This window comes from Salmo salar, chromosome ssa01, assembly GCF_905237065.1.
Source record: "Salmo salar chromosome ssa01, Ssal_v3.1, whole genome shotgun sequence".
Classification (NCBI taxonomy): domain Eukaryota; kingdom Metazoa; phylum Chordata; class Actinopteri; order Salmoniformes; family Salmonidae; genus Salmo; species Salmo salar.
Window position 1 is genome coordinate 14,284,461 of NC_059442.1, and position 21,062 is coordinate 14,305,522.

The 21,062-nt window shown below is 43.7% G+C and overlaps 1 protein-coding gene across 3 annotated transcripts in view; it reads right to left on the reverse strand.

The window, feature by feature from the left end:
- Nucleotides 1-21,062, reverse strand: part of LOC106565365 (unconventional myosin-VI) — a 122,284-nt gene that overhangs the window by 16,810 nt on the left and 84,412 nt on the right. Inside the window, exons 17-29 of one of the 3 annotated variants that reach the window (XM_014132431.2) lie at nt 21,062; nt 20,638-20,808; nt 18,918-18,956; nt 18,720-18,813; nt 18,427-18,557; nt 18,237-18,314; nt 18,011-18,140; nt 16,889-16,979; nt 16,425-16,575; nt 12,448-12,656; nt 12,004-12,082; nt 3,649-3,809; nt 3,334-3,378 (exon numbers count right to left, since the gene is read on the reverse strand). The exon at nt 21,062 is cut by the window's right edge and continues 95 nt beyond it. In XM_014132431.2, coding sequence (XP_013987906.2) covers nt 3,334-3,378; nt 3,649-3,809; nt 12,004-12,082; nt 12,448-12,656; nt 16,425-16,575; nt 16,889-16,979; nt 18,011-18,140; nt 18,237-18,314; nt 18,427-18,557; nt 18,720-18,813; nt 18,918-18,956; nt 20,638-20,808; nt 21,062 — 1,380 coding nt within the window. Of the gene's footprint in view, nt 1-3,333; nt 3,379-3,648; nt 3,810-12,003; nt 12,083-12,447; nt 12,657-16,424; nt 16,576-16,888; nt 16,980-18,010; nt 18,141-18,236; nt 18,315-18,426; nt 18,558-18,719; nt 18,814-18,917; nt 18,957-19,779; nt 19,935-20,637; nt 20,809-21,061 lie in introns of those variants that run through there. The other 2 variants (XM_014132524.2, XR_006769073.1) reach the window with 2 other exon arrangements.

Sequence of the window (21,062 nt, forward strand, 5' to 3'; positions counted from 1 at the left end):
TGACATTTTGTGGTTTTAAATTTGGCGCTCTGATTTTTCACTGGCTGTTGAATAGTGTGGGACGATTGCGTCCCACCTACCCTAGAGAGGTTAAGCACCGCCTGCAGCCCTTCCCTACCCTCCTGCAGCGCTCTGCTGAGACCTCTAATTCAATAACCCGGCAGGCAGGACTTGGCCCCTATTTACGGGTGGCCCTCCAGGTCTGTAAGGGCATCTATGGGTGATAAGAGAATTATATAATAAAGGTAAATGAATAAAGAATCCGACCCTGTCACGTAACCAATTAGTAATGCAATTAGTTAAGTTAGTTAATTAGCAATTAGTTATGTAGCATGTATAATGAATATTTAAGGTACTAATCGAAAGGCCCATAAGGTCTAGTAGAAGACCCGGGAGGAAGGGAAATGTGTGTGTGTGTTAGTTAGCCTAATGGAACTGTAGACATGTGTGTGACCCGACCTGAAGAGGCTTGGAAGAAACAGGGAGTAACCTTCAAGGTTCCCCTAATCTCGGGGGAAAGGAACAGGTAGCGCTGGATTGTGATTAACAGTGGTGAGAAGTCCGGGGAGGGATACTATTCACCTACTGTTCGTGTGTATGGGTGTGCGTAGGATATCTACTGTTTGTGTGGAGGTATGTGCGTAAGCGGTGAGGTAGCATAAAATATACTTCTTTGTGTAATGTACTTCAGAACGTTCTCTGAATAAACTGTACAAACCTTTTGCAGAGTCTTTGCCTAATTATTAACCCATTGTTTTACAAACCTTGGGAATTAGTCAAGGCTTATTGATTGTTAATTATTATCATTGGGATAGAAAAATTCCCATAACAATGGGCCAAGGCTTTGGGACACTGTAGAGGGATCCTTGGGTGTTCTGGTGCTAATCCAATAGCGGACAATAAACTAACCTCATGGGAGAAGGGCCAGCCTGGGCAGATAATAGAGCGACAGAAAGATGACAGGGAGAGACAGTGGAGCGTGTGGTGGTGACAGCTCGTGGGGCTGAGTGCTGGATAATTAAGATGTCACCCCCTCAAAGTGCTCCTGGGGTAACAGGGATTGATGGTGAGATAGAGAGTCTGAGAGGTGTTGGCCAACGTTGAAGGGATTAAGAGCTACTGTAACAAGGGCTTACAAAAGAGTGCCTACTGAAGATGAGGCGAGCAACTCTGATGGATGTCATGCCTTTAAGGAAGTTAGTTGTGTTCAAAGTGCTATAGCTGTTGTCAAACCACAGCGGACACAAAATCAGATTTTATCCTAAAATAGACACACACACACACACACACACACACACACACACACACACACACACACACACACACACACACACACACACACACACACACACACACACACACACACACAATCTGATTTCAAGATACAATACATTTAACAAGATAACACCCTTGGCAAAAATGTCTTCATTTCCCATTGCTCACTAGGATTTTAAACTATTTTATAATGAACAAAACAATGATTTTCGGAAATTATTTGTTTGATTAATTTGGGTGATTCTGGTGATTGTGTATCTGGCAACAAACCATTTATCGCCATTACCACCAAGCCAGAAGTTGACATTTCCAGGGCCATTTCCTCCCTATAAACACAATAATACCAGTGTACAAAAATTACTGAACATTGTCTCTGAATCATACATATTCATACACAGGTAACTGCCAAAATAAAGGAAACAATTGAGTAAATGAGGGATACAAAGTACATAGGTTGTTATCAATAAAACGTCACAATATGGTGCAGAGCGTTCAATTTGGCTGCTGGGGGGCAAGAAGACCCCAGCTCCACTAAAACCATTGATAACTACGTGCCATTTTCATAGGAGTTTAATTTTATAAATATTTGGTTTTATTTTCATCACCTCTTAATGAGCATAGTCAGATATATATTTTTTATTATTCCATGCAAAATGGTGACGTTTTATTGATAACGACCTATTGCAAGCAGGTGCTTCAACAGACGTGTGGTTCCTGAGTTAATTAAGCAATTAACATCCCATCATGCTTAGGGTCATGTATAAAAATGCCCAGTTGCCAATTGTTTTGGCTACCATGATCTCAGTGACTTTGAAAGAGGGGTCTCAAAGGAGCATAGGGGGTTTAAAATGTGCGTGTGTGTCTCAGTCACCAGATTTTAACCCAATAGAACACTTATGGAAGATTCTGGACTGACGCCTGAGACAGCATTTTCCACCACCATCAACAAAGCACACAACATATCTTGGTGTCGCATCCCTCCAAAAGAGTTCTATACACTTGTATAACAAGGCACATTGAAGCTGTTCGCCCTATTAAAATACACTATGTTGGTGTTTCACCTGTATCTGTAATAGTATTCCCCATTAGTCACGGAGACCAGGGAGGCTTCCACTAAGAGCTGTGTGTGCAGCCATCTGATACGTGATGTCAGCGCATGTTGTGACAGTCTCACACTGTGTTGACACCTGTGAGCGGTGGAAGATGCTTAACTGTATCCCTCAGTGAGCAGTCGTGAAGAAGTCACCTGATGAGCGAACAGGTAACCTGTAGGTCAGGTGTTCAGGAAACACAGATACTACTCTGTTCCAACTGTAACTAACCATGACTAAACCTATCATCTCTATGACGGTAGGTGCTACTGATATCATTACTGGAGTGTTAAGACTGAGTACTAACTAGTTATTAAGTCCTGTCACCAACGGTGGTTAGGAGTTAGTTCTACAGTACATCTCAACTGTGTAGTTGATTAGTTTAGAGGGGAATGAGCATTGTGTGTTTGTTCAAGTAATTGTGCAAAGCTAGCTATCAAAGATACAATAGGAATGGAAAATACATGTTTTCCATGTCAATAAGAACAAATACAATGTATGAAAAAAGCCATAGAATATACATTGTGAATGCCTGGAGATGTTGATGTCCATCAGCACTGCAACCAGAGGATATGGTATGATTAGACTGGGGCAACAGAAAAACCATCAGAAGCTGATTGGAATGACCTATTATACATTCCTGTTTAGATTTGGCACACAGTGGTCATGGTCATATGTTTGCGACAGGCTAATTATCAGACGTGCTTATCCCCTGGCCCTGTTTATTCATGCCCTGGGCGGGGAACACAATGGCGGATTGAATCATGACTGGAACGCAGTGTAATTTGGTTCTATCCAATGTGAAGAATTAGATAATTAGCGTATTGTTTATGATGGCTTTGCATGGATTGGTATAATCCTGGATCTAGGTTGATGAAAGATTAGATGAGGTTGAAATGGAGGATTAATGGGTTGTGTTAGGTTACTGGAAGGAAGCAGGAGGCTAAGCTGTTGGCTAATGTCTTACATGACTCTCACTGTGTTTGGATAGAGACCTGAGAAAGACCCATTGCTGGGAGAGGGGAGAACAAGAGGAGGAGAAAAGAGGTTACATATGCATGCAGTGGACAGGCGTAGTCTCCTTATGGACCTAAGAAATACAACAGCTATTTTTATTTGACGTGTTGAATCCTTTCAGCTCCTATTAAAACATTTCTGGGTTAAACAACAACCTTGGTGAGGCCCTGTAAAATCCTAATCTAGGGCTTGAGTATTGACACATGACAATATAATCATACTAACATACAGAAATACCCACTTATCTGTCCATCTATATGTGTACCTGCGAAGACTGGGGTCCATCTGGGCCTCGTCGTTGATGAGATCGGCTTCACTCTGGGCGATCCTCATGGCCAGCTCTCTGTCTCTCCTCTCCTGCTCCAACAAGGCCGATCGCTGGACGTCCTGCTCCCGCTCCAGCGCTATCTGGATGTCCATCTCCACCTGAACACAAACACACGTTCATCATCGTCACTGCATCATAATTCTCAACATCTCCATCGCATCATCATGAGTCGTTCATCTACAGGGCATACAATCCCTATATGAAAACCGTTATTGATGTGAAGCATCACTAGAGCAAAGAATAGACTATCATTATCACTAGGCCTCGACTTTCAAAAAGTTGAAATTTAAAAAGTTAGGAAGAGTATTTATTAAATGCCATAGATTCACATTTTCATAGTGATTGACCGAACACGCCACTTTTAATCTTCAAACACAGCCAGTAAACACAACTCGGATGTTGTTCTTCTCACACTTTTCAGGGGAGAAATTCAGAGACCTCTGTAGCCAGACATTAGAGCAGGGCCAGGGGCTGAGGGGCTGTGCCGGGCCAACTCTACCCCATCAGTCTCTGTCCTGGGGAGCGATGGAGCCTCGATTAGCCCTGAGTGGCAGGAGGAGAACAATAACATGGCCTGCTGTGTGGTAAGGCCTGATTAGATATATTATCCTGGTTGTAGCAGCTGCTAATGAGTCTCTCCCTGTGATTTCGCATCTAGACGACGCAGAAGAGCACCCAGCAGACAGAAGAGCACCCAGCAGACAGAAGAGCACCCAGCAGACAGAAGAGCACCCAGCAGACAGAAGAGCACTCAGCAGACAACCGCAAAAACAACTTCATCAGAGACTAAAGGTCAGTGGGAACTCTTAAGACGTTATGAGGAAGTTGGAGGGCTGTTTATCGGAGGGCTGTTTAATAGCTCGCTGTTTATCGGAGGGCTGTCTAGGTAGGCAGCAAAGAAAGCTGGAGAGGGAGAAACAGATTTTTGCTGTTCTAGACAAATTCTGAGAAGTTGCAGAGGAAACCTTTGAGGTAGGTTGAGCTAAGGCTCTTGTGGACGTAAGAGAGAGGCTTCAGAAACTCATAACTGATGAAAGCTTTGTGTGTGAAACGGACTGCTAAAGGCAACAGATATGTGAATATCAATGCTGGGCTGGGTTGAGCTGAAAAGAGCAGACATGAGTGCTTCTGCTTGAGGTGCATTCATTGACCTAGCGTCAGTACTCCTAGGACTCCTAGACTAGCAGGAGAGGTTTTATCAGGCCTGGGCCTTTACCCCTGGTAGATTAGAGACAGTGTAGTGGTGGTGACCTCCAGGAGAGAATCACCAAGGCGATAATAGGAGGGTAGAGGAAGACGCAAAAGGGGGTGGAGAGGGAAAGAATAGGAGGGCAGGGAAAAAGGAAGGGCTGGTGGGTTGAGGGGCTCCAGCAGTCTAAGGCACTGCATCTCAATGCTAGAGGTGTCACTACAGACACCCTGGTTCGAATCCAGGCTGTATCACAACTGGCCGTGATTGGGAGTCCCATAGGGCGGCGCACAATTGGCCAAGCATCGTCCGGGTGTGGCCGTCATTGTAAATAAGAATTTGTTCTTCACTGACTTGCCTAGTTAAATAAAAACAGGATTGCAGGAAAAAAAGGGAGGGCTGGTGGGTTGAGAGGGAGAGAACAGGATTGTAGGGACTAGAGAACAGTAGAGCAAGAAAATAGAAAACTGGCGAGAGAGAGAGCGAGAGAGATACATTTTCCACTTCATATTACAGTAACTAGGCTACTTTTAATTTAAAAGTTTTAATTGGTTAGTCCGTCGTGCCCGCTCTCGCTATAATGAACGATATGCATCTTCGAGCGATCTGTTGATAGGATAGGCTCCAAATGAAATTGTATTTGTCACATGCGCCGAATACCTTACTGTGAAATGCTTACTTACAAGCCCTTAACCAACAATGCAGTTCAAGAAATAGAGTTAGTAAATATTTTCTTAACTAATGTAAAAAATAAATAATCTAAAAATAACACAAGAAAATTACATTACAATAACGAGGCTATATACAGGGGGTACCGGTACCGAGTCAATGTGCGGGGGTAAAGCATAGTGACTATGCATAGATAATAAACAGCGAGTAGCGTAAAAACAATGGGGGGGGGATGTAAATAGGCAGTATGACCTTTGATTAATTGTTCAGTCGTTTTATGGCAGAAGCTGTTAAGGAGCCTTTTGTGGTCCTAGACTTGGCGTTCCGGTACCGCTTGCCTATGACTTGGGTGACTGGAGTCTGACAATGTTTGGGGCCTTTCTCTGACACCACCTAGTATATAGGTCCTGGATGTCAGGAAGCTTGGCCCCATTGATTTACTGGGCCGTATGCACTACCCTCCGTAGCGCCTTACGGTCAAATGCCGAGCAGTTGCCATACCAGGCGGTGATGCAACCGGTCAGGATGCTCTAAATGGTGAAGCTGTATTATGTTTTGTGGATCTGGGGACCCATGCAAAATCTTTTCAGTCTCTTGAGGGTGGAAAGTTGTTGTCGTGCTCTCTTCACAACTGTCTTGGTGTGTTTGGACCATGATAGTTTGTTGGCGATGTGGACACCAAGGAACTTGAAACTCTCGACCCGCTCCACTTCAGCCCCATCAACGTTAATGGGGGCTTGTTCGGCTCGCCTTTTCCTATAGTCCATGGTCAGATCCTTTGTCTTACTCACATTGAGGGAGAGGTTGTTGTCCTGGCACCACACTGCCAGGTCTCTGACCTCCTCCCTATAGGCTGTCTCATTGTTGTCGGTGATCAGGCCTACCACTGTTGTGTAATCTGCAAACTTATTGATGGTGTTGAAGTTGTGCTTGGCCACACAGTCGTTGGTGAACAGGGAGTACAGGAGGGGCGTGAGCACGCACCCCTGAGGGGCCCCAGTGTTGACGATCAACGTAGCAGATGTGTTGTTGCCTACCCTTACCACCTGGGGGCGGCTCGTCAGGAAGACCAGGATCCAGTTGCAGATGGAGATGTTTAGTCCCAGGATCCTTAGCTTAGTGATGAGCTTTGAGGGCACTATGGTGTTGAACGCTAAGCTGTAGTCAATGAACAGCATTCTCACATAGGTGTTCCTTTTGTCCACGTGGGAAAAAGCAGTATGGAGTGCGACTGACATTGCGTCATTCGAGGGGATGGCTAATTTTGGACCCTTATTTTGGACCCAAAATTGTCGCCTGCCTTCCCGCTTTTGGGACAACGACTCCCATTGTTAGTGTGGAGACATTAGCATCTCGTCATACAGATCTCTGGTTGCAGTCTAATTTCTTTACACGGAGGAGGGAGAGAGCATGATGCTTGTGGATTAGCACATCCCATGTAACATAGCTGAATTCAGAAAAAAGTGGGCCATCATATAAAAACTGGGAAAGCTTAATCCGTGTTTATTCCTTGGTCTAACAAGTGAAAATCAAAACTATTGTCACTAAGCCCTTGCAGAGGAACCACATGATCAAAATCATATCACTTCACTCGTGTGACATTAAGGGGGGCAGAGCAAGCTTCTAACAGGGAGCTCACCCTGCGAAGAATACTTTTTTCTATTTTGATGTTAAGGTTATAAAACGGTCATAAACGGTCATAAAACGGCCATATCATCGGATGGGGCCGCAGTGTCTCCTGACCCCTCCTGGCTCAGCCTCCAGTATTTATGCTGCTGTAGTTTATGTGTCGGGGGGCTAGGGTCAGTCTGTTATATCTGGAGTATTTCTCCTGTCTTATCCGGTGTCCTGTGTGAATTTAAGTATGCTCTCTCTAATTCTCTCTTTCTCTCTCGGAGGACCTGAGCCCTAGGACCATGCCTCAGGACTACCTGGCATGATGACTCCTTGCTGTCCCCAGTCCACCTGGCCATGCTGCTGCTCCAGTTTCAACTGTTCTGCCTGCGGCTATGGAACCCTGACCTGTTCACCGGACGTGCTACCTGTCCCAGACCTGCTGTTTTCAACTCTCTAGAGACAGCAGGAGCGGTAGAGATACTCTCAATGATCGGCTATGAAAAAGCCAACTGACATTTACTCAAGGTGCTGACTTGTTTCACCCTCAACAACTATTGTGATTATTATTATTTGACCATGCTGGTCATTTATGAACATTTGAACATCTTGGCCATGTTCTGTTATAATCTCCACCCAGCAGAGCCAGAAGAGGACTGGCCACCCCTCATAGCCTGGTTCCTCTCTAGGTTTCTTCCGAGGTTTTGGCCTTTCTAGGGAGTTTTTCCTAGCCACCGTGCTTCTACACCTGCATTACTTGCTGTTTGGGGTTTTAGGCTGGGTTTCTGTACAGCACTTTGAGATATCAGCTGATGTAAGAAGGGCATTTGAAATAAATTTGATTTGATTTGATAAATAATGCACTGTGCAAAACTGTGATGTAAATGTAAATACCATGTACTGGTGCATCAAAATAAATAAAAAGTTGCCAATATTATGTTAAAATGTTATAATTTTCTTTGTCCCGCTTTATCAACCATAGCTAGCTAAAGTAGGACAGTCTTATAGACATTTCCAATGGATGAAAGAGATCCAGTATACTTAGACTAGGCAGGCCTCTGTTTCTTGTAGAACTGTTATCCTGCAGCAAGCAGAACTATAATATTTAACTTGCTGTTCCTGTAGACCTAATGCGAAATGAAAATATGGTTTTGGCTCAGTGTACACAATTGGGTGTGTCATGCATGCTGTGAATATGATATCAACATTTGTCCTTTTTGTGTAATTAGGAAACATGTTGAGGATTTCAGAAATGTATAATGTGTTGGGCTAATATGTTGGATAGATGTTGAAAGAGGATACAGAGGACGGAAATGCAAAAAGTGCTCCACTTACTTCCGAATTCACCCTAAGTGGTAACGAGGAAATCCACAACTTGGCCTAACTATTGTTTTCTGATACATACATTTTCTTTTGAGTGTTTCACATAGCCAACCACACAGAGTCGTGGCGCATAGTAGGCCATTTACTGTGCTTTGATTGACAACTGAACAGCAAGAGTTGACTAGTTTATAAAATATGCCTAACTGACTGAATATAGACTGAATAAAGTTGATCTCCTATATCCCTTTGCCATTCAGAAATCATGCAACATGGTTATATATCCATGGTAACGAATTGGGACAAGTAAACCAAAGGATTTTCTAGGATGTCGGGCATTGCCAGACAGTGACTTTAAAGTGAGTGACTCTCGTCTCGTGGTGAGGAGTTTTGCCCATAGCATTAGTGAGGTCGGGCACTGATGTTGGGCAATTAGGCCTGGCAAGCAGTCGGCGTAGGCCAGTCAAGTTTTTACACACCGATCTTGACAAACCATTTCTGTATGGACCTCGATTTGTGCCCAAGGGCATTGTCATGCTGAAACAGCAAAGGGTCTTCCCCAAACTGTTTCCACAAATTTGCAAGCACAGAATCGTCTAGAATGTCATTGTATGCTGTAACGTTAAGATTTCCCTTCACTGCAACTAAGGGGCCTAGCCCGAAATATGGAAAACAGCCAGATTATTATTCTTCCTCCACTAAATGTTACAGTTGGCACTACGCATCCGGGCAGGTAGTTTTCTCCTGGCTCTGCCAAACCCAGATTCGTCCATCGGACTGCCAGATGGTGAAGCGTGATTCATCACTCCAGAGAACGCGTTTCCACTGCTCCAGAGTCCAATGGCGGCGAGCTTTACACCACTCCAGCCGACGCTTAGCATTGCACATGATGATCTTAGGCTTGTGTGGCTGCTCGGCCATGGAAACCTATTTCATGAAGCTGCTGACGAACAGTTATTGTGCTGATGTTGCTTCCAGAGGCAGTTTGGAACTCGGTAGTGAGTGTTGCAACTGACAAACGATTTTTACTCGCTACACGCTTCAGCGGTCACATTCTGTGAGCTTGTGTGGTCTACCACTTCGCAGCTGAGTTGATGTTGCTCCTAGACATTTCCACTTCACAACAACAGCACTTACAGTTGACCGGGGCTGCTCTAGGAGGGCAGAAATGTGATGAACTGACTTGTTGGAAAGGATGCCACGTTGAAAGTCACTGAGCTCTTCAGTAAGGGCATTCTACTGCCAATGTTTGTCTATGTAGATTGCATGGCTGTGTGCTCGATTTTATACACCTGTCAGCAACAGGTGTGACTGAAATAGCCGAATCCACTAATTTGAAGGGGTGTCCACATATTTTTGTATATATATTGTATCTCCCAACCTCATAACTAGCTACCAAGAAGCCATTTCAGGCTATCAATCAAGTCAGAGTAGCTAGATTATTTAACTATTTTAGTTGGCATGCCTGCTGGCAAGGTTGGTAGACTTTAGAAAAGCAAGCAATTACTATATGTAGTTAGTAACACTCACATTCCTTTTAATCTTTTACCCAGATTTTACAGAGATGCATAGAAGCACATTTAGTTTATTTAAAAAAAGGAAGATACAGCATAATGATTATGGCTCTGGAAAAGTTGTTTCAGGTTTTGAAAAACGCATTCTCCAACTTCCGGATGGGGGGCCTAGCCCCCTTTCGGACCACTGCCCAGCCATCCTCCTGTACTTTGTGTCCACCAAAAATACATTTTTCTCCCAGATGTCAAAAGTGGTCTCCTGATGTGGTTTAAGCATTGTTGTTAACTTAGAAAATCAAATTTAGTGGTTTTCCTATAAAAACAAAGTGTGATTGAGAGGGAAACACAATGTTTTAACACGGGATCGGTGTCCCGTGTTAAAAAAATGTGATAAATGAGGAAAGAAAAGGATTGATGGAGATGGAGAGTTGAGAACAGAAGAAGAATGAGAGGAAAAGGGAAAAAAAGAGAGGGGGAAAAGGGGGCCAGAGGCTGGGAATAGAGGGCAGAGGAGAGAAAGAGGGAACAGCATATGGCAATACAAGACAGAAGAAAAGGGGGATGAAGGTAGGAAGAGGGCCAGAGGAAGAGAAAAGTAGAGAATGGGAATACAGGGTAGGAGAAGACAAGAGGGGTAATACAGGGCAGAAGAGGACAGGAGGAGGAATACAGGGCAGAAGAGGACAGGAGGGGAAATACAGGGCAGAAGAGGACAGAAGGGGAAATACAGGGCAGAAGAGGACAGGAGGGGGAATACAGGGCAGAAGAGGACAGGAGGGGGAATACAGGGCAGAAGAGGACAGGAGGGGGAATACAGGGCAGAAGAGGACAGGAGGGGGAATACAGGGCAGAAGAGGACAGGAGGGGGAATACAGGGCAGAAGAGGACAGGAGGGGGAATACAGGGCAGAAGAGGACAGGAGGGGGAATACAGGGCAGAAGAGGACAGGAGGGGGAATACAGGGCAGAAGAGGACAGGAGGGGGAATACAGGGCAGAAGAGGACAGGAGGGGGAATACAGGGCAGAAAAGAACATGAGGGAGAATACAGGGCAGAAGAGGACAGGAGGGGTAATACAGGGCAGAAGAGGTCAGGAGGGGGAATACAGGGTAGGAGAGGACAGGAGGGGGAATACAAGGTAGGACAGAGAAGAAAATAAGCAAACTGGAGAAGAAAATAAGCAAACTGGCAAATGGTAATGGAGGGCAGTGTGGAAAGCAGAGGACTCAGTCTAGAGGGAGCAAGGTAGGTCTGGGAAGGAGAAAGTCAGCAGGAGTGATCAAGGGATGACCCACTGGGGAATCTGACGAATGCCAAGACCCTGGCAGTCTCCCTGTGAGACGGGGGAGCAAATGACTTTCACTCAGCGGGAACAGTAGTGTAGCTCAGTTGGTAGATCATGGTGCTTGCAAAGCCAGGGTTGTGGGTTCGATTCTCATGACTAAGTCACTTTGGATAAAAGTGTCTGCTAAATGGCATGCATATATCTTATTAGGTTGGAAGAAAAAATATATACTTACATATATACAGATTAAATTTGTAGAGATATCAGTATAACAAACATGACTGGTAAAAAAATCAATCCATTGCTGCTCTATAGTAAGAGACTACAGGCTGCTCCATGGTAAGAGACTACAGGCTGCTCCATGGTAAGAGACTACAGGCTGCTCCATGGTAAGAGACTACAGGCTGCTCCATGGTAAGAGACTACAGGCTGCTCCATGGTAAGAGACTACAGGCTGCTCCATGGTAAGAGACTACAGGCTGCTCCATGGTAAGAGACTACAGGCTGCTCCATGGTAAGAGACTACAGGCTGCTCCATGGTAAGAGACTACAGGCTGCTCCATGGTAAGAGACCACAGTCTACTATCAGGCAAAATGGTCAATATATGATAAAGTGGGCAGTGTTTGGAGTGTCTTGTAGGAGGAGAAGGGTAACAAAGCTCTCCTTTTCCACAAAAAGGGACCTTCAGTAGGGTCACAAACCTGCATAATCTTCTTTTCTTCCTCCCTCCTCTTCCTCTCCTCCTCCTCCTGCTTCCTCTTATGCTCCATCTCCGATTTCCTAATGAGAGGGAGCAGGGACGACAGACGTGGTTAATGCTCTTATATGGCAAAGCGCCATGTTACTTTAGATCACAGATGGACATGCCTCCTGCCTGATCAATGTTCTCAATGACATCATCAAACCATGAACCATGTACAAGCTCAGTCTCATAGCATCAACTCTGGACATATCCGGTTGGGGGTTTCTTTAAAATTGAGAGGTCATCATGCCAATGACTTCAACCAAAATATGAAGTGCTGCTTTGGTGCACCTGTGCAGGCTTTTATTCTGGCCCCGCACTAACACACTAGATCCAAAAGACCTCCACTACCAAAATAGCCCACCCCAGTGCTAGCCCATTTATGTTTCGATCGCCCCCTTACTTCTTTCTGTCGTTCTCCTCCTGCTGCCGTTGCTGGTCGTCCTCCTCCCTCCTCTTCCTCTCTCTTTCCATCTCCTCTTCGATGCGCCGCAGCCTTTCCATCTCGTCTTCCTCCTGCTTCTTCTTCTGCATGGAGGAGAGCAGCTGCTCCGAGCTCTTCACCAGCACCTGGTACTCCTGGTCAATCTCCTTTCGGGTCATCACTGTGGCCTATAGGAGGGGGCATAGGTCAAAGGTCATAGGAGTGGTGTCATAGGCCTATTACAACAACAAAAAACAATAGGCTAAAACCTGAATTATTTGTACTTGTCTGTCATACAGTATGTCATGGTTAATATTATAAACATATACAGTGCATTTTGAAAGTATTCAGACCAGTTTACTTTTTCCACATTTTGTTACGTTACAGCCTTATTCTAAAATGGATTAAATAAAAAATCCTCAGTAAAAGGCACATGACAGCTCGCTTGGAGTTTGCAAAAAGGCACCTAAAGGACTTCCAGAGCATGTGAAACAAGATTCTCTGGTCTGATGAAACCAAGATTGAACTCTTTGGCCAGAACCTCAGACTGGGGTGAAGGTTCATCTTCCAACAGGACAACAACCCTAAGCAAACAGCCAAGACAACGCAGGAGTGGCTTCGGGACAAGTCTCTGAATGTCCTTGAGTGGCCCAGCCAGAGCCCGGACTTGTACCCGATCTAACATTTCTGGAGAGTCCTGAAAATAGCTGTGCAGTGATGCTCCCCATCCAACCTGACAAAGCTTTGAGAGGATCTGCAGAGAATAAATGGGAGAAACTCCCCAAATACATGTGCGCCAAGCTTATAGCGTCATACCCAAGAAAACTCGAGACTGTAATCACTGCCAAAGGTGCTTCAACAAAGTACTGAGTAAAGGGTCTGAATACTTAAGTAAATATGATATTTAAAAAAAACATTTTTTAAATTTCTAAAAATCTGTTTTTGCCTTGTCATTATCGGGTATTGTGTGTAGATTGATGTAAAAAAAAATATTTCATCAATTTTAGAATAAGGCTGTAACGTAACAAAATGTTAAAAATGTCAAGGGGTCTGAATACAATGTAGACAACATATGCCTTCGTAGACTAAACTTTGTTAATCGTTGGTTATGATTCCCAATATGTGCTACTACCATCCCCATTAGCACTGCTGCAGACACAGGAGCGCACCGACTTTAACACAGGCATATGAGAGTCTTTTCAGTGTATGGGGAATATGCTAAAAGTAACATCCAATTCCAAATATCCCAGAATCTCATTTAATTGAACTTTTTCTCATTTAATCCTTGTTTCCTATATAAGTGGTGTAATTAAAACTGTCCGATTCCAGGAAGTGAGAGGGGCATCCCTCCGCAGTGGGCCTGGCAGAAATCCCCTTGTCTGTTTAGGGTTGTGACACCCTCACGATCTATTCAATAAGCTAACCAGAGAGACATCGACTGAGAGCACCACCACCACTGCTACCACTGCTGCCCTGGTCACCTCGGAGTCACACCCTGTCTGTCGGTGGGGGGTATAGGGTGGATTGATTTCCCTGACGTGGTTCAGACATACACCACAATGGGAAATGACAAGCTGACTTGTTTATGACTATTGTATAATTCAGCTAGCGATGCTACGCTAGGCCCTTAGCGATGCAACACTAGGTGCGTCATAATGTACTAGGAATAGCATCGAGCGCTGGTGAACACAGAGCAGATGCCAATGGGCTAACAGAGGAGCGCAGGGTCGGGCAGACACACAGAGGTGACTGAACTAGGGAGCAAGGGAGGGAGAGAAAGAGAGGAGACTAGAGACATTTGCTCATGTGAAAAATGTTCTGCTCGGATGCCTGTCATTTAGTCTCCCGAGTGGAGACTGGAGTTTCTAGCACAGGGAGAGGGGAGTGTTCGATTAAACTGGAAAAACACAGTATTTCTCAACCTCTTTCCCTGACGAAATACAGCCAAAATGATGTAAAGTTTGGCAACTCATTTGAGAAATAATTTGAACCACATGCCACCAGAGGTCTCTTCACAGTCCCCAAGTCCATAGCAGACTATGGGAAGCGCACTGTACCACATAGAGCCATGACTACTTGGAATTCTATTCCACATCAGATAACTGATGCAAGCACTAGAATCAGATTTAAAAAACAGATAAAAATACACCTTATGGAACAGCGAGGACTGTAAAGCAACAAACACACACGATAACATAAGCACTACACACACACACACGATTTTGTGCTGTAGATATGTGGTTGTGGAGTAGGGGCCTGAGGGCACACACTTAGAGTGATGTGAAATCGGTTATGAATGTATTGTAATGTTTTTAAAAATTGTATAACTGCCTTAGTTTTGCCGGATCCCAGGAAGAGTAGCTGCTAATGGGGATCCATAATCAATACAAATCCCTTACCATATACAGACTGGTGTTTATAGCAGAAGAATAGAGGGGAGAACCCTTACCATATTTAGCCATATTAAAGGATTACAGATCAAAACAACCCCAGGAAATGGCTTCCTGACGAGATGACAGGGAGATGAAATGAGATAAGAGAGATGCGATGTGAACAGCGGGATTAGATTAGAAAGTTAAGACATATGAGGGTGTGTTCGTAAATTCACTCTCGTAAATTCAGAGCGTTGTCAGATTGTCCGTTCGTAATTTCAGAGCGTTTCGCTCTCGGAGCATTCAGAGCACATACTGGACGATCTGGCCGAGGAGTAGGGTTGATCCGAGCGTTCTGACCTCACAACGCAGTCAAGCACCCAAGCTAACTGGCTAAAGTTAGCTAGCTTGCTAGCTACTTCCAGACAAATGAGAGAACACCACACTCTGGCCATTTTTCTTACCCGAGCAGAGCTGGTTAGGCTGTTCTCATGTTATCCAGAGCGTTGGTGACTAACTGTGCTGCTGGCAACAATTTAATTACGATTTTTTGCCAAGGTTTACACTGACACCGGCCATATTCAACAGGGTGTTGAGCGTTCGTAAATTCAGCAGTTATTCTGTTCTCTGGCACACTCAGACAAGAGTGATCTGAAATCAGAGCAGATAGCCAGAACTAATTTACGAATGCACCCGAGTCACCCTGGCCTCCTCGGTGTAGGGTGAAGATGGCCCTAGACCAGTGTTCCCAAACTAGAGGCCCACAGGCTGAATTTGGCCCGTGGGTGATTTTATTTGAAGTTTACTGAGCAATTTCCCCCAAAAATATTGTTCGACATAAAAGTTTGTAAAAACACAAGCAAATCAGCTCCAAGTTATTTAATTTTGGAAATCGGTTGCAAAGTATTCCCACGCATAATAGAGTGATATGTGTATACAAATTAAGCAAGGTTTGAAATGATGTTTTAGGCAAATATCTCTTTGGGCTTCTTGTGGTCAATTTGCAGTCTACAAATGATTTGTAATTATGTTCTGGCCCCCTGACCATCCACTCAAGAAAAAAATTGTTCTGCAGCTGAATCTAGTTGATGATCCCTGCCATAGACGCTGGGTCCGTTTTATATTTGCCCCACTAATGGTTAAAGTCCTAGTACAGACCAAAAACGTGATTTTCCTGTGCTTTATATGCATTTACACACTATGAGGTTGAAATAATAATGTGAAATTGTGACAATTATGCTAATGCCCTTTCAGTATAAGAGTGTTTGAAAAGACCGTCTGACATTTCAGCCTGCCTGGTGACATCATCAGAAGAAAAGCCTCTCTGCCAATAACAGCTAGTTTTCAGTTATCCTCACTCAGATAACTCCCAAACAGTCCTAGATAAATTCTTGAATTTTGCTAAGAAGCTATTTTTGTTTATTTTTGACCATTTTAATTGAAAACTAAATCACAGTAATGTACTTAATTGTTAGCCAGAAATGATTTGACATTGAGATAAAAACAGCTGCATTGGACCTTTAAGGTTAGGAATGGGGCAGGGGAAGCTGATCCTAGATCTGTGCCTAGGAGAGCCCTCCTCACCTTGATATTGGCCATGAAGGTGTCGATGGAGGCCCCCAGCTCCTGGACCTGCTGGGCCATCTCCTGCTTGCCCTCCTTCAGAGCGCCCACCACCTCGTTGAAGCGTTCCATACGCATCTTCAGGTTACGCACCTTCACCATGCCGTCGACGCTGTGTCCGTATGAGCCCACGCACACACACGTAAGTGTGAGCCCGCTCGCATGTGCACATACACACGTACAGTCAGAATACCATGATAACAAAACAATTCAAAAAGCCATCACCCGGATGGATGCATTCACCAAAGCAATATATATTTTCCAAATGCAATACGGTGACAGACGGCCACGAGTCACGGCTGAGCTCTCCAGATTGATTTCAACTTCTAACTGCAGAATGTGGAGAAGCCATCAAAAGGCACAGAGTGTGAAGCACTTTTAAACAAAGATAATGTGTGTGTGCGTGCGTGTGTGTGTACACCCACCGTGGCTTATGTTTCTTCTTACAGAGCCACATGCGGACGGTCTTCTGAATCTTAACAAGGGCAGAGGCACGATACTTCATCTTCTCCTTCACTGGGGGGGATAAATTGTCAAATCTAGTCAACATAGTATTGTCAACATATCCTACATTACTCATCTCATATGTATATACTGTTCTATACCATCTACTGCATCTTGCCTATGCCGCACGGCCATCCATATATTTATATGTACATATTCTTATTCATCCCTTTACATTTGGGTGTATAAGGTAGTTGTGAATTTGTTAGATTACTTGATAGATATTACTGCATTGTCGGAACTAGAAGCACAAGCATTTCGCTACACTCGCATTAACATCTGCTAATCATGTGTATGTGACCAATACAATTTGATTTGACTTGATATTGGGCCAATTCACACAGAGATAAAGCCACACACAACTCTTAATACAGATATTAAGTTTGAATTTTGGGGGGAAAATAAAATGGAAGATCGGCTAGCCATCACAATGCATATATCCTCAGATATGGGATATCCTGACGGTGAAAAAAGCAGGAAACTGGTGGGCCGAGGCAGTCTACAGTTATTGCTTACAACGTGATATCATTGATTTTATACTTTACCCTAATAAGCACTGCCGGTGCTGCACTTTGTTAAATGGGAGGGAAAATCAATATAACTTGGCACAGAGGGTAATGGTTCAAGGAACTGCTTTTAGTGTGAAAGATTGCCTCGAGCAATAGAAATGTGAAACATAAGAACTATGGTAGTGGAATACAGCTGCCGGAGTGTGGTAATCAGTGTTCGACTAAATGGAGAGGAAAAAACTATTTCTCAACCTATTGCCCTGTGAAGAAGTTGAGCCAAAATGATGTAAAGTTATGACAAGTTTAACAACTCCTGACTCAGCAGAAATCATTTGAACCCTTTTCATTATATTGGCTGTTTTGTTTGAGAAGTTAGTTTGGTCTTTTCCACCATTTCAAAGCCCATGTAGGGACTTTTCATTGTATCGGTCCCTAACAACTAAATCCATTATTATTGTTAACTAGGAGGAGTGCTATTGCTCTACAGTACATTGTCCAGCTCAGTGCGAGTATGAGTCAGGGGTGTTGACGTACATTTGATGACAGAAAGGGAGCACCACTGGACCTTCTTCCAACGGCTGACGACCAGCCACTGGTTGACCTTCTTCACCAGCTCTGCCAGGTGGTCCGGGTCCGACTTCATGATCTGGTCAAACTCCGCAAACTGACCACGAAGCAGGACATCAAGAGAATTACTCAAGGTCATTTGGCCTGTATGACAATCATGCACATTAAAAAGAGAGCTGAAAGCAGTGCTTACCTTCCCAGGGCGGAAGAACACTCTGGTCAAACCAAACTTGTAGTCATTCTCATTCAGCCCCAGCGCTTTGAACAAAGCCTGCAGAGGAACAAGAACAAAAACCACCAGTCAAAGTCTTCTAAGAGTATAAACATCTGAATAATACAAGGTTTATATGAAATGGAATGCTGATCTTGGGGGAGCCACCCACCTTGCAGAAGAGCCTGGGGTCCAGTCGTGTGAGCTTGTCAGGCATGTACTGTTTGTACATGTTGTAGAGCTCATGGAAGGGGGCTCGGGAGGGGAAGCCTCCCTGCATCAAGTCCAGCACTGACACCATGCCTGGTGAGGAAAGGGGAGAGAATAGTGTTTGTGTATGTGTGTGTCCGTAGTAATCTTTATAACGGATAATGAACTACTGCATTTTTTAAAACTTTTTTTTATTATTCCGTGAATGTGTTAATAATAGTTTTGCGAGTATGTTCTTCCTCTCCTAGCCAATACCTGAACACTGCAGCTGAGACAGAATCTGGGCTCCTTCAAACTGGTGGCTCACCATCTTCAAGTTGGGTTTCACACAGCGAATGAAGCTGGAACCCTTTGAAAGACAGGTAAATCATATCTATCAGATGGGATCTGAGGCCAGTTGCTGACTACCAGTGTGAGAGAGAGGACATCCGATATGGCGACACAGATACTCACAGTGCTGCGAAGCTTCTCTAGCAGTATGTTCAACTGGGTCTGTGAAGGCAGGCAGAAAAAGAAGCTTGTTTAATACTTAGTCTGAGTCCCACCACACTGCACAAGAAGGTCCTTAGGAGCACTTACAAACAAATTGGGAATATATTTGACGTTGCACATTTAAAACTGAAAAGAGCATTAGTTATAATGCTGACGTACCCAATAGAAAGTAAGACAGGTGAGGGATATCAGCACACAGAAAGACAAAAAAGATCCATGCATGACTCAGGAGGATTCTGCAGAAGCCACTTGCATTGTTCTCAATAGGATTTGATTACAACAGTCCTAAATTAAATTGAATGTTTTCGCAAGATATATAAAACATTTACTGAAACTGTGCTATGTAGATACTTTTATGCAACACAAGAGAATGACTGTATGCAAGACCCAACTTGGCAATATTTCACTGGTAATAGTAGAGATGAATATTTTAAAACATAATATATATATATTTTTTAACTTAGCTATGTTCCCTTCCTCACAGCATTGCATTGCAATAGATTGCCTCACATTGTTTAACTTTTCTAATGTTATTTGATGTTTTATTAATAAAAGCACACCTGTGTGTAATCAAACTGAATAGATCCCGTCTTGTTCTTTTCTCTACAATGCTACACTCAGGTAATTTTGTCATGTCTTACGTGATGAATTATTAATAAAAGCGTCAACTCAAGCATCCCCACACACAAACAGACCATACAGGAAGACAGGTGGAGGAGGAGTATGATAGGAAAACAGCAATGGGTGCTGTGTGTGCGCTGTGTGTGCGCATCTGCTGATGCAGTACTGGGTTATCGAAACAATCAACAGTGAGACAAGTTACCTTCTGTCCCTGGCTGAAGCTATACTTCTTCGTGACTGACTTTTAGCCCTGTGCTGCTTTCTGACTTTTTCATACCCTTTCTCTAGCTGACTTTATCCAACTTTTTCCACAAAGGAAGGATTTCTCAGGAAAAGAGGTGGGAGACTGGAAGAGGCCTACAGGAAAGGAGGGATGAAAGAAGAGTGGCAAGGAGAGCGGCAGGGAGAGGAAAGGGGTTAGAATTTCAAAGGTCAAAGTTGGAAATTGTACACAGTTTTCTCTAACATTGTGTCAGAAAACATCTGAAATAAGCAATAGGAAAAATGATTAGACTACAAACTAAACACCAGGGTCGTATTCTGGATCAAAAAGGAACTTGGGGCACGGCAGGGCCCGTCTGAATTTGAGACAACTTTAGAAGCCCCTATCTTTGCAAATTTCCTTCAAATCTACAATTTCTCCTTGGAGCTGAGAGAAATGTTTGCAGTTTAAAAGCACATTTCCTGCAGTTCTACAACTTTTGCCATGCTGCTGAGAGAAAATGTTGCAGTTTTAAAGCAAATTTCCTGCAATTCAATTATTCTGGCTAATGCTGTGTTCTTTTGCTCAAACATAAAACCATACTGATAAATTCATTCGTTTTTCTAATTTTCAATTCTCCCTCACTGTCTTTTATTTTGGTGATTTTTAGTTCTCAAAGATTATATTCTTAAAAAATATTTTACACTGAAAGTTTTTCCATCCCGAAAATGTATTTTCACTGTTTGGACTTGGGCGACCTGAAAAAACACTTACACAAATGAACTTGAACTAGAAGAAGGTATTTTGAAATCAAAGTGACATCTCAGAACCAAATGCTGCTACAGTCTCCTTCCTCACCTTGAATTTGTTGCCCACACTGATAAAGCTGAGTTTGCCAGCCTTTTGTTTGGAGTCCTTGCTGTTGTTGGAGTTCTCAAAAAGCTCCCTCACAAACTTATCCTTGGACTCACACACCAGGCTCTCCAAGGACATATGGAGAGCATCATTATTCTTCTCTACAAACTGGGTCTGCAGACATGCGCGCACACACACACAAAAACAAATACCCACGCATACACAAAACATTTAACAGACTTTGCCATGTGTGATACTGCTAACAAGCTGAGAAGACTATTACCAGCAGCAGCTGTATATTGTAAAACATTTTTTTGAAATGGTTACACCACATTTGAGATATAACGGAGTACAGGTTGACGTAGTGTTATCAACCAATCATCCAAGAGCAAATGGACATATAACCATCGACGTGCGTGACGGTTACC